Here is a 13196-nt window from a genome sequence, read left to right as displayed (position 1 = left end):
GGCCTCAAGATCGCTGAATTTGTCTTGTTGGGGGCCTCATGATTGCTGAATTTGTCTTGTTGGGGGCCTCATGATTGCTAAATTTGTCTTGTTGGGGGCCTCATGATTGCTGAGTTGGTTATGTCGGGGGTCTCATGATTGCTGAATTTGTCTTGATGGGGGGGGCTCATGATTGCTGAATTTGTCTTGGAACATGCTGGAAGGTACATACTGAGGGAGGGTGGGTGAGCGTGAGCCTGCTAACCTCCATATACATTTGGCTCCACCCATAACCACGCCCACATTTATTATGTGACCACGCCCCTTTTTGGCGCGGCGCGCTACGCGCGCCGCAACCTTGACTTTGGGGGGCGCATTAATAGTCTTTGTCCCTGGGCGCTGAAAACCCTAGCTACGCCTCTGTGCCATTAACAGTGTAAGAATCGCTGCAGTTTACATTTTCCCAGTAAAATTTGTATTTGTCTCCACCCACTTTTTGGCTATGGGGATAAAAAGTATCCTATATGTTATTCCAGGTAATGTACTATGTGTGAGCCAAATTTCATTCAAATCCATTCAGCCATTGTTGCGTGATCGAGTAAAGGCGCGTACACATGCTCAACTAAGCTGCCTAATTGTCGTTCGACTTTAGTCCGTTTTAGAATGTTGGACGACAATCAGGCGTGTGGACGTGTAAAAATGAATTGACGAGCGACTGATAAGAGGCATTGCGCCCGATCCAACTGTCGAATCTACGTTGGCCTACGGTCTTCTGATATTGTGCAGATGGTCCGTGTGTACAAGACGTTTGAACGACTGTTAAGCGACTTGTACTTGTTTTCAATGTGCAGTCCCGTCGTTCCGCTATGGTGCACAGTATGTAAATCAGTAGGTAGTTTATCTGTCCGGACGTGTGGACATACAGGTCGTGCGGTTCATCAGGTCGTGTGTGCATGTTGTGCACGAGTTGGCCGTGTGTACTTAGCTTAACAAGCATCCAAACTTTCACATTTATAATATTAGTAAGATAAGATAAGATTGTCTAATCATAGTGTACGTTGCCATTATGGTGTTCATGCATTTGGCCTGTAGATGGCACTGTGCTACTTGAACACAACAACCATATGGGTCTCTCAAAATCTCTGTGTTTTTGTTCTTGCCCAAAGGCAACCTCACCTCATGCCTTGTAATTTCCTCCTGCAGATGCATTATTAAATTTGCCCAATGTGATAAAAAAGGGTACAATAATAAAACAATGATATTATGAGGGGAGGGTGCTTATCTCCAATTAATAACACAAGAGCCTTAAATTTGCCCAATGTGATAAAAAAGGGTACAATAATAAAACAATGATATTATGAGGGGAGGGTGCTTATCTCCAATTAATAACACAAGAGCCTCTGTCCACAAATGCCTTTCACTTTTCACAGGGATTTTGACCTTAACCACTTGCCGACCGCGCACTCATACCGCGCGTCGGCAAAGTGGCAGCTGCAGAACCAGCGACGCAGTTCTGCGTCGCCGGCTGCAGGCTAATTAATCAGGAAGCAGCCGCTCCCGCGAGCGGCTGCTTCCTGTCAATTCACGGCGGGGGGCTCCGTTAATAGCCTGCGGGCCGCTGATCGCGGCTTGCAGGCTAAATGTAAACACAAGCGGAAATAATCTGCTTTGTTTACATTTTTACAACGCTGCTACAGTAGCAGTGTTGTAGTAGATCAGCGATCCCCGGCCAAGCAGCGGCAGGGGATCGCTGTCACATGACAGCGGGGAGCCTATTAGAGTCTGCACAGGACAGATCCGTTCCTGTGCAGCCTCCGATCTCTCGGGCAGGGAGGGAGAAGAGGGAGGGGGAGAATGTCGCCGCGGAGGGGGGCTTTGAGGTGCCCCCCCCCCCGCCACCCACAGCATGCAGAAGCGATCAGACCCCCCCAGCACATCATCCCCCTAGGGGGGAAAAAGGGGGGGCGATCTGATCGCTCTGCATGCCAGCTGATCTGTGCTGGGGGCTGTAGAGCCCACCCAGCACAGATCTGAAAATACAGCGCTGGTCCTTAAGGCGGGGTAAAGGCTAGGTCCTCAAGTGGTTAAAGGGAACCTGAAGTGAGTAAAACTTTTTACAAATAAACACATGACACAGCTGCAAATGAATATTACATACTTACCTCGCCATCAGTTCCTCTCAGAAGCTCACCATTTACTTCTTAACGACTTGAGGACCACAGTCTTTTCGCCCCTTAAGGACCAGAGCCTTTTTTTCCATTCAGACCACTGCAGCTTTCACGGTTTATTGCTCGGTCATACAACCTACTATCTAAATGAATTTCTTGTCACTAATACAGCTTTCTTTTGGTGCTATTTGATTGCTACTGCGAGTTTTACTTTTTATTTTATTCATCAAAAAAGACAGAATTTTGTCCAAAAAAATGATTTTTTTTTTATAACTTTCTGTGCTGATATTTTTCAAATAAAGTAAAATTTCTGTATACATTTTTGTCCAAATTTATTGTGCTACATGTCTTTGATGAAAAAAAAAACCCTTCAGTGTATATTTATTGGTTTGGGTAAAAGTTATAGTGTTTACAAGCTATGGTGCCAAAAGTGAATTTTCCCATTTTGAAGCATCTCTGACTTTTCTGACCACCTGTCATGTTTCATGAGGTGCTAAAATATCCCGGATAGTATAAATACCCCCCAAATGACCCCATTTTGGAAAGAAGACATTCCATATTCACTGAGAGGCATGGTGAGTTCATAGAAGATTTTATTTTTTGTCACAAGTTAGCGGAAAATGACACTTTGTGAAAAAAAAAAAGTTTCCATTTCTACTAACTTGCGACAAAAAAAAAAAATGAAATCTGCCACGGACTCACTATGCTCCTCTCTGAATACCTTGAAGTGTCTACTTTCCACAATGGGGTCATTTGTGGGGTGTGTTTACTGTCCTGGCATTTTGGGGGGTGCCTAATTGTAAGCACCCCTGTAAAGCCTAAAGGTGCTCATTGGACTTTGGACCCCTTAGCGCAGTAAGGCTGCAAAAAAGTGCCACACATGTGGTATTGCCGTACTCAGGAGAAGTAGTATAATGTGTTTTGGGGTGTATTTTTACACATACCCATGCTGGGTGGGAGAAATATCTCTGTAAATGACAATTTTTTGGGGTTTTTTTTTTACACACAATTGTCCATTTACAGAGATATTTCTCCCACTCAGCATGGGTATGTGTAAAAATACACCCCAAAACACATTATACTACTTCTCCTGAGTACGGCGATACCACATGTGTGGCACTTTTTTGCACCTTAACTGCGCTAAGGGGCCCAAAGTCCAATGAGTACCTTTAGGATTTCACAGGTCATTTTGCGACATTTGGTTTCAAGACTACTCACGGTTTAGGGCCCCTAAAATGCCAGGGCAGTATAGGAACCCCACTAATGACCCCATTTTAGAAAGAAGACACCCCAAGGTATTCTGTTAGGAGTATGGTGAGTTCATAGAAGATTTTATTTTTTGTCACAAGTTAGCGGAAATTGATTTTAATTGTTTTTTTTTCACAAAGTGTCATTTTCCGCTAACTTGTGACAAAAAATAAAACCTTTTATGAACTCACCATACTCCTAACGGAATACTTTTGGGTGTGATGGGTAGGTGTGCTAGGGGGTGACAGGTGGTGAGAGGAGGTGATTGATGGGTGTCTCAAGGTGTGATTAGAGGGGGGAATAGATGCAAGCAATGTACTGGCGAGGTGATCAGGGCTGGGGTCTGAGGGCATTCTGAGAGTGTGGGCGGGTGATTGGGTGCCCTAGGGGCAGATTAGGGTCTAATCTGATGGGTAACAGTGACAGGTGGTGATAGGGTGTGATTGATGGGTGATTGATGGGTAATTAGTGGGTGTTTAGAGGAGAGAACAGATGTAAACAATGCACTTGGGAGGTGATCTGACGTCGGGTCTGCGGGCGATCTGATGGTGTGGGTGGGTGATCAGATTGCCCGCAAGGGGCAGAATAGGGGCTGATTGATGGGTGGCAGTGACAGGGGGTGATTGATGGGTGATTGACAGGTGATTGACAGGTGATCGGTGGGTTATAACAGTGAAGAACAGATGTAAATAATGCACTGGCGAATTGATAAGGGGGGTCTGAGGGCAATCTGAGCGTGTGGACGGGTGATTGGGTGCCCGCAAGGGGCAGATTAGGGTCTAATCTGATGGGTAACAGTAAAAGGTGGTGATAGGGTGTGATTGATGGGTAATTAGTGGGTGTTTAGAGGAGAGAACAGATGTAAACAATGCACTTGGGAGGTGATCTGACGTCGGGTCTGCGGGCGATCTAATGGTGTGGGTGGGTGATCAGATTGGCAGCAAGGGGCAGGTTAGGGGCTGATTGATGGGTGGCAGTGACAGGGGGTGATTAATGGGTGATTGGCAGGTGATCAGTGGGTTATTACAGGGAAGAACAGATGTAAATAATGCACTAGCGAATTGATACGGGGGGGGGGGTCTGAGGGCAATCTGAGCGTGTGGGCGGGTGATTGGGTGCCCGCAAGGGGCAGATTAGGGTCTAATCTGATGGGTAATAGTGACAGGTGGTGATAGGGTGTGATTGATGGGTGACTGATGGGTAATTAGTGGGTGTTTAGAGGAGAAAACAGATGTAAACAATGCACTTGGGAGGTGATCTGACATCGAGTCTGTGGGTGATCGGATGGTGTGGGTGGGTGATCAGATTGCCCGCAAGGGGCAGGTTAGGGGCTGATTGATGGGTGACAGTGACAGGGGGTGATTGACGGGTGATTGACAGGAAATTGACAGGTGATCAGTGGGTTAATACAGGGGGGATAGATGCATACAGTACACGGAAGGGGGGGGGGTGTCTGGGGAGAATATGAGGGGTGGGGGGTGATCAGGAGTCCCCAGGGGGGCAGTTTAGGGAATAAAAAAAATAGCGTTGACAGATAGTGACAGGGAGTGATTGGTGGGTGATTAGGGGGGTGATTGGGTGCAAACAGTTGTCTGGGGGGGTGGGCAGGGAAGGAGGGTCTGAGGGGTGCTGTGGGCGATCAGGGGGGGGGGGGGAGATCAGTGTGCTTGGGTGCTTACCGTGGTAGCTGCAGCCTGCCCAGGTGGTCCCTCGGACATTGGGACCACCAGGGCAGAAGGCAGCCTGTATAATACACTTTGTATCCATTACAAAGTGTATTATACACTTTGTAGCGGCGATGGGGCAGCTAGTAACCCGCCGGCGCTTCGGAACGACCGGCGGGTTACAGCGCGAGGGGGGCGGAGCCTGTCACCGGCGGCTGATCGCGTCACGAATGACGCGATCGCTGAATAACCACGCCCGCCGCCGCCACCACCGCCGATGCATATTGCGGCCGTTTGGGGGCGGTCCTCGAGTGGTTAAAGTGATCCCTTCCAGTTCTGACAATATTTTGTCAGAATTGAAATATACCAATTGCCGTCAGTTATATATCAGCAGCTGTCAGTTACAACTGAATATGCAAGGTAATGTCCATGTTTTCCTATGACTCAAGTGGGTGGTATTACAGTTAAACAGTGTGCTGACCAGGAAGTTGTTATGGGGTAGTGGCCATTTTTAAAATGGAGGATGGAGAATTCCATTGATCACAGTGGACAAATGGGACGCAGGAGAGGAGAAAGAGATTGAGGAGTAGACTACACAAGAGGTAAGTATGAGGTGTGTATGGTTATTTTGACATTTTATTTTCAGTTCAGGTTCTCTTTAACAGCAGAGTCCACTAAAACGCATCAGGAAAGGGGCACGGGGTTATTTCGTTATTGGTTAAGAAAGTGTCCTTATGCATTCACATGAAATAAAGCCTTTATCCTGTTTTTTTCTTCCACCAAATTCTTCTCATAGTGAGTTGGGCTCGGTTGACACTAGACATAAAAATGGACCATTTTTTCCAGACCGAAGATGAGTGGATAAATGGACACTTCGATAGGACCTGTTCAGACATGTTCGTTTTGAATGTATCCACTGTCTCTGCTGCAGAAGCAGAACATAAAGACTAATGCACGATTTTTCCACCACATATGTATGCTGGCAGACACAATAAAAATCTGAGAGTGTGGACATATATATCGATTCTCAATTGCGCTTTCAATCGGAATCGGACAAGGTGAATTTTCTGTCAACACTGCGCTGCTGGGTATATTAATATAAAATTGGCAGAGACATTAACCCTAGCCAGTAAGGGTTGGTTCACACTTATCATTGCGGAAAACTGATTGTTTTTTTTTGTGCATGCATTTTTCGCATTAATATATTCATTCGTAAAAAGTTTTATTTAGCGTTCTTTCTCTGGAAGAGATTTACTAATTGTATGTCAGGATAGGTATGTAGGCAAATTACTGACACAGACAATAATAAACTCCAAAATCAGATTATAACATTTTCTTTCTATCAAACAAGAAGATCTCCAACCGGCCCCTCTCCCCTCCCTCCCCCAAGAGTTAGTCTGTAACCAGGCCTGGTCCGCCCATGACGCCACCTGAGTGACGTGCATCGGGCGTCGTCATGCATCAGACGGCGTCCTGGCCGGTCCCCCTCCTACTGCCGTCGCCACTCATTTACCTTCTGAGCGGCGGCCGCCTCCTTCAGGACAGTCCCGGTTCCCATCACTACTTATACTGGGCGCAACTATACCTGGCTACCTATACTGGGGGCACCTACCTGGCTAACTATTCCAGGGTCAACTATACTGGCTACCTATACTGGGGGCAACTATACTGGCTACCTATACTGGGGGCAACTATACCAGGCTACCTATACTTGGGTCAACTATACTGGCTACCTATACTGGGACCAAATATACTGGCTACCTATACTGGGGGCAACTATAACTGGCCACCTATACTGGGGGCAACTATAACTGGCCACCTATACTGGGGCAACTATACTTACTACCCACACGGGGGGCAACTATACCAGGCTAACTATACTGGGGGCAACTATACTGGCTACCTATGCTGAAGGCACCTATATCTGGCTACCTAAACTGCGGGCAAATATACTGGCTACCTATACTGTGGGCACCTATACCTGGCTACCTATACTGGGGGCACCTATAACTGGCTTCCTATACAGGGGGCACCTATACCTGGCTACCTATACTGGGGGCACCTATAACTGGCTTCCTATACAGGGGGCACCTATACCTGGCCACCTACCTACCTATACTGAGGGTGTTTATTTTTTTTATCGCAACGCAGCCATAATGTGCCGTGCAAATAGTCGGGTGCTGTGCGCACAACTTTGCTTCAGGCAGCAAAACGTCTAGAACCAGCCCTGTCTGTAACGAGATGTAGAAAACATTCTTCTAGATTACAAAAAAAAAGAGTTTATACATCACTTATTCTTTATGCTGAGATCTGGCACATTCTTCACATTGTAACAACTGCACTGCACATTCCTACAATGTATGATGTGCTGTTTATATAACACTTACCATATCACCCCCTGATCTGCTCTGCCATGTCTACAGACATTACCATCACAGCTGCCTGTTTACAATGTACTTTGATGTTACTGCGGATAATCGTTAGGGCCCGTTTCCACTAGTGCGGTGCGGAATCGCCGCATATCACCGCTGACAAAATCGCATGCGGATGCGATTCCGCATGCGTTTTTTGCCGCGATTTCGCATGCGATTTCGCATAAGCAGGGTATATGCGATTTTAACCATGTCACTGCCTGTGTCAATTTACATTACTTTCAATGCGAAATCGCACGCGAAATCGCGGCAAAAAACGCATGCAAAAAACGCATGCGATTTCCCTATTAAATACATTGCCTGCAATTCGCCTGCATTCCACACGCAGGCGAATTCTGCAGGGTCTACCGTGCAGAAAAATCCTGCACATAAAAACGCAAATGAAAACTGACAAGTGGAAACAGTCCCATCCACTTGTATTGCCTATGCGAATCCGCATGCGTTGTCTGCATGCGAATTCGCCCTAGTGGAAACGGGCCCTCATCATTTTGTAGCTTTGCTATCACAATGTACTGATCTGAGAAAAGCTTATGCACTTCGAGTCCTATGGGAGAAAAGCACTTTACAAATGTTTTGTTGTTGCTGTTATTTTCTGGCACTGGCACAAGCAGATCATTTTCTCTTTCTTACATACAACCATAGCGACTCGAGAGCACTCTGCTTGTAAACTGTGTGTCACAGAAATATCACCCTGCGCCTGTAACTAACGGCTTTCCCTAAATGACTGCACAAAACTGGAGGTCTAGTTGTTGGGATCCCCGACATCTATACAGCAAGATGTGGCTCTGAGGTAGGATATTTACAATGGTTCTGCACACATAAAGGTGTGCCAGGGTGTGCCAGGGCTGCAGCAAGTCTTGCTGTTATGCTGAGGCTGCCCATGTGACCACAGTAAGCACATTTACCAGTTTAAAGAGGAACTCCAGTGAAAAGAATGTAATAAAAAAAGTGCTTCATTTTTACAATAATTATGTATAAATGATTTAGTCAGTTTTTTCCCATTGTAAAATCTTTCCTCTCCCTGATTTACATTCTGACATTTATCACATGGTGACATTTTTACTGCTGGCAAGTGATGTCAGCGGAAGGAGATGCTGCTTGCTTTTTTTTTGACAGTGGGACCCAACTGTAAACAGCTGTTATGTCCCACAATGCAATGAGGTTCACAGACAGGAAACTAACAGGACCATGGTCCTGACATCACACTGTGGGAGGGTTTCACCACAATATCAGCCATACAGACGCCCCCGTTGATCCGTTTGAGAAAAGGAAAAGATTTCTCACGGGAAAGGGGGTATCAGCTACTGATTGGGATGAAGTTCAATTCTTGGTCATGGTGTTTCTTTAACATGCAGTTATGTTGGAGGGGATATTTTTTCTTAAAAAGAAATCTATTCAGTTACAGTGAAAATTGTAGGCTGCCTGTCACTTGACAGTCAGGCTATTGGGCCAATCAAAGTGCAGGAATATCGTACTTTCAAGCTACTGGACCCGCTGGGCTCTGGACAGGTTCTGTGGAGCGCTCGTTAAGTGTAACTAAGCGCTCTTTAAACTCTCTGATCCAGCGTAATTTAACAGCGCATGCTATGGCTGCATATGATGCACAGGGAATTATAACACTCTCTGCACTCATTAAGCTGCGCTGCTTAGTGAATCAAGCCCAACATATTTAAGTGAGTTGGTTGTTTAGTTGGTTGGCATGTGTATACGTACTTGTCCGGTAAACAACTTGTTGTGTGGTTGGTCATGTTCGGCGGTTGGTTGTGTATTAAGTTGAACGTGTGTATGACAACTGAAGAGAGAGGTATATGGAGGCTGCCATGTTTATTTTCTTTTAAGCAATACCAGTTGCCTGGCTGCCCTGCTGATCCTCTGCCTCTAATACTTTCAACCATAGACCCTGAACAAGCATGCAGCAGATCACTGTTTCTGACATTATTGTCGGATCTGACAGTTTAGCTGCATGCTTGTTTCTGGTGTTATTCAGACACATCTGCAGCCAAACAGACTAGCAGGGCTGCCAGGCAACTGGTGTTGTTTAAAAGGAAATAAACATGGCAGCCTCCATAATCTTCTCACTTCAGTTGAACTTTAAGGCTATCTGCAACTTGAAACCAGGCTCTCAGCAAACAACATCTTGGAACCTCTACAATCTGGCTTTAAGAAAAACCACTGCTGTGAAACAGCCCTGCTCATGGCAAGGGACCAGGGCCGGATTTGTACCTTTTACCGCCCAAGGCCATTGTCACCTGCCGCCCCCTATAGTATAGGTAGTCAGATGACCCATCCCCCTTACCCTTTAGAATAGGTAGCCTGATGACCCGTCCCCCTCAAGTATAGGTAGCAAAGTGACTCCCTTAATCCCTCCCTTTCCCACTCCCACCTTTCAGTATAGGTAGCCAGATGACCCCTTTTCCTCTAGTGTAGGTAGCCTGATGGCCCCTCCCCCTCAAGTATAGGTAGCTAGATGACTCCCTTAATCCCTCCCTTTCCCACTCCCACCTTTCAGTATAGGTAGCCAGTTCGCCTCCACACCGCAATAGCCATCAGTGTCACCTCTCCACTCTTCTCCTGCGCAGAAGCTTCCTCTCCCCCCCCCCCCCCCGTCTCCATCAGCCACTGCTGTACATCTGTCCCTCTGACCAGCATCTCTCACTTGTGACTTGACGGCATGTTACTAGCGAGCCAGACGGGAAGAGGAAGCTTCTATGTTGGAGACGAGTGGAGATGTGAGCGACTGGCGGCTGATATTCCACATTCATGCTATTCTATTCCGCTTGTAACTCTGCAATGCTGCCCAAGTTCATAGACGCCGGCCACAATGCCAAAGTGCAGAGAGAGCAGGGCAGCCGCTGCACAGGTGGATGGCAGCAGAGTACCGGGATCAGGCGCTCGCTTAATCTCCCTGCCCTGCAGCCATTGCAAGTTTGCAAATGCTGCACCAGTTTAGCCTGCTGCTTTGGTGCCCTTGCTCTTGTGGTGCCCTAGGCCATGGCCTAGGTGGCCTTGGCCTAAATCCGGCCCTGCAAGGGACAGAGGGGAATGCTCCATTCTTATCCTGCTGGGTCTCTCAGCAGCTTTTGATACAGTTGACCATGAAATCCTGCTCAACAGACTGCAGGAGTACTGTGGCATCAGTGGATCAGTCCTCCAGTGGTTCCGATCATTCCTTACTGACAGAACACAGAGAGTATCCCTAGGACCTGTCATGTCCAACCATGCACCGCTAAAATTTGGAGTTCCACAAGATCGATCCTATCCCCTCTGCTGTTTGCAATCTACATGTTGCCACTCGGTACAATTATCCAACAACATGGCCTGACGTACCACTGCTACGCCGATGACACGCAGCTATACGTATCCTTCAAGCCTGGCGGAACAGACCTTACTCCAAAAATAAAATATTGCTTAGCTGAGCTACAGGCGTGGATGAATGATAACTGGATGAAACTGAAAGCTCCCAAAACTAAGGTCCTCTTTGTCCAAAGCCAGTGCTCGCCATCAAAACAGCTCTATCCTAAAGCAACACCAATCAGGATTGGGAATTCATACATAAACAGCTCCGACCTTGTGCGCAGCCTTGGTGTGCTAATCGATAGGCACCAAATCTCGGCTGTAGTCAAATCTTCCTACTTTCATCTGAAGAACAATGCAAAAATTAAACATCTCATTCCCCCAGATGATCTTCCAACCCTAGTTCACGCCTTCATCCCATCACGGCTGGACTACTGCAATGCCCTTTATGCAGACCTCCTAAACAAGGACACCTGAGGAAGGGCTACGCCCGAAACATGTTGTGTCTGTGCCTCTGCATACTCAATACAGTTGTTTGCTGAGCCATTGGTGTGCCGTCTCCATTCTTTTCCATTGTATATGTACATGCAGGAGTGGTGGACCTGCAGGTGTTCAGGCACCGGCAGTGGTCAAAGTTACTTGGACCTGACAGGTGAGCAAAAGTGTGGAATAATTACAAGGACCTGTACCGCCTGGAACTAGTACAGAATGCTGCTGCCAGATTACTAACAGATCAGCCTTCCCAGTCCTACTGTTACATTACACCAATTCTTCGATCACTGCACTGCTACCTGTAATAGGGAGAATACTCTTTAAGATTGGACTGTTGACATTCAAATCCCTGCATAATTTTGTCCCTGGATACATGAAGTACTTGCTGAAACTGCACCACACCTCTCACAACTTCAGATCAGCAGGATCCATAAACTTGATCACTCCCAGAGAGCACCTCAAAACTTTTGGAGCCAAAGCTTTCTGTCATGCTGCCCCTACCCTTTGAAACTCCCTACTACACCCAGTAAAGACAGTCTCTTCCCTGGAGTTATTCAAATCCAGACTGAAAAGCCACCTGTTTAGCCTGGTATTTCCGGACTTATAGATTTCTTGCTCTGTATCACAATTTACATACCAATCAACCAGTTATTGGTCTGAGCCGTAACCATGCGATTTGAGTCCTACGGGAGAAAAGCGCTTTACAAATGTAATTTGTAGTTGTTGTAACAGCATGAAGAAGGTTGTTATTGCTGTTTGTAACATGATGTGGGCAGAGCCAACTGCATGATGCCATCATTTCAATATGGACCAGAAGCTCTGTGTAATTCCATCAAGAATTAAGACAGTTCTGATGGCAAAAATGGTCATACTCAGGACTAGCAAGACACAACTAATAAAGTGGCTGATGAAATATTGAGCACCAACCCCTTGAGGATCCTCTGCATGGCCCTGCCAGTAGACCCAAACCCTATGCCATATCCATGCTCATCCTCATTGTACTCTGTATTCATTTACCATAACTTGATGTAAGGGGCAGAGGGAACCGGCACTGCATCTGCACTTCTACAGATGGCAGCCTCCGTAGAAGCGCTGACGTGCGCGAAACGGCTGTCAGGCTTGGCACCTAGCACCCACCGCATCTTCACCACAGCTGGCACTGTAAATGGTATGTCCGTTTAGTATAGCACCAGACTGCAGTTTTGTGTGAATATCAAGCTTCCAATGGAATGTTGTACATATGATGAGAACTGATTTTGTATACTCAATAAAACATCATTTTAGCAGTACCGGTTCCCTCTGTCCCTTACATCAAGTCAAGTAACTTACTGTTACACCAGAGCACGCTTTAAGCTGATTTAAAGGGCCATCTGTACGATCCACCTATACCAAGCTCATCCTTTGCATCCACAGTAGTGCCAACCTGCTGTCTTCTACAGTCCGATTAATTTACCTTAACAGTAAGGGCTTTGAGATGGGTCTGTTCCCTCCGATGGGACATTTTTGCCCATCTGGACCCTTAACCAATACAGGTGCTCTGTCCACCCCAGTTTGTTGCTTTATGGTACATTTACAACATGTAATTTTCAGCCCCTTATTTACCTTTAATGTGGTCGTTCACCTGGCAGCTCAGCATCCAGGATCCAGCAGTTGCCGGCGTCATCTCCACGGTGACGAACGTAGCAGGAAACACATTGATGACATCCGCTCTATGACCTTGGTTGGTGACCGTGTGTCCATAGAAGAATGCTGAGTGGATATCAACTTCGTTACCAATGCCAAACAAATGCCAGGACACCGTGTCACCCAGGCACATCTCTGCCGGTGGGAGGTTTCCATAGAGATAGCCATTAATCGCTGAAAATAAGGGAGAGTAATGAGTAGGGAAGGTGTGCAAACATAATCTGTACAGTACGTGC

At 46.6% G+C, this 13196-nt stretch overlaps 1 protein-coding gene across 1 annotated transcript in view; it reads right to left on the bottom strand.

Annotated features, from left to right (window-relative positions):
* Positions 1 to 13196, bottom strand: part of HEPHL1 (hephaestin like 1) — a 174248-nt gene that overhangs the window by 103897 nt on the left and 57155 nt on the right. The window contains exon 5 of the mRNA XM_068266810.1: positions 12880 to 13134. Within this exon, the coding sequence (XP_068122911.1) occupies positions 12880 to 13134 (255 nt within the window). The remainder of the gene's footprint in view (positions 1 to 12879; positions 13135 to 13196) is intronic.

Source organism: Hyperolius riggenbachi, chromosome 2, assembly GCF_040937935.1.
Source record: "Hyperolius riggenbachi isolate aHypRig1 chromosome 2, aHypRig1.pri, whole genome shotgun sequence".
Taxonomy (NCBI): domain Eukaryota; kingdom Metazoa; phylum Chordata; class Amphibia; order Anura; family Hyperoliidae; genus Hyperolius; species Hyperolius riggenbachi.
Note: the sequence above shows the minus strand (reverse complement) of the source record. Positions and strands in the feature narration are given on the sequence as shown.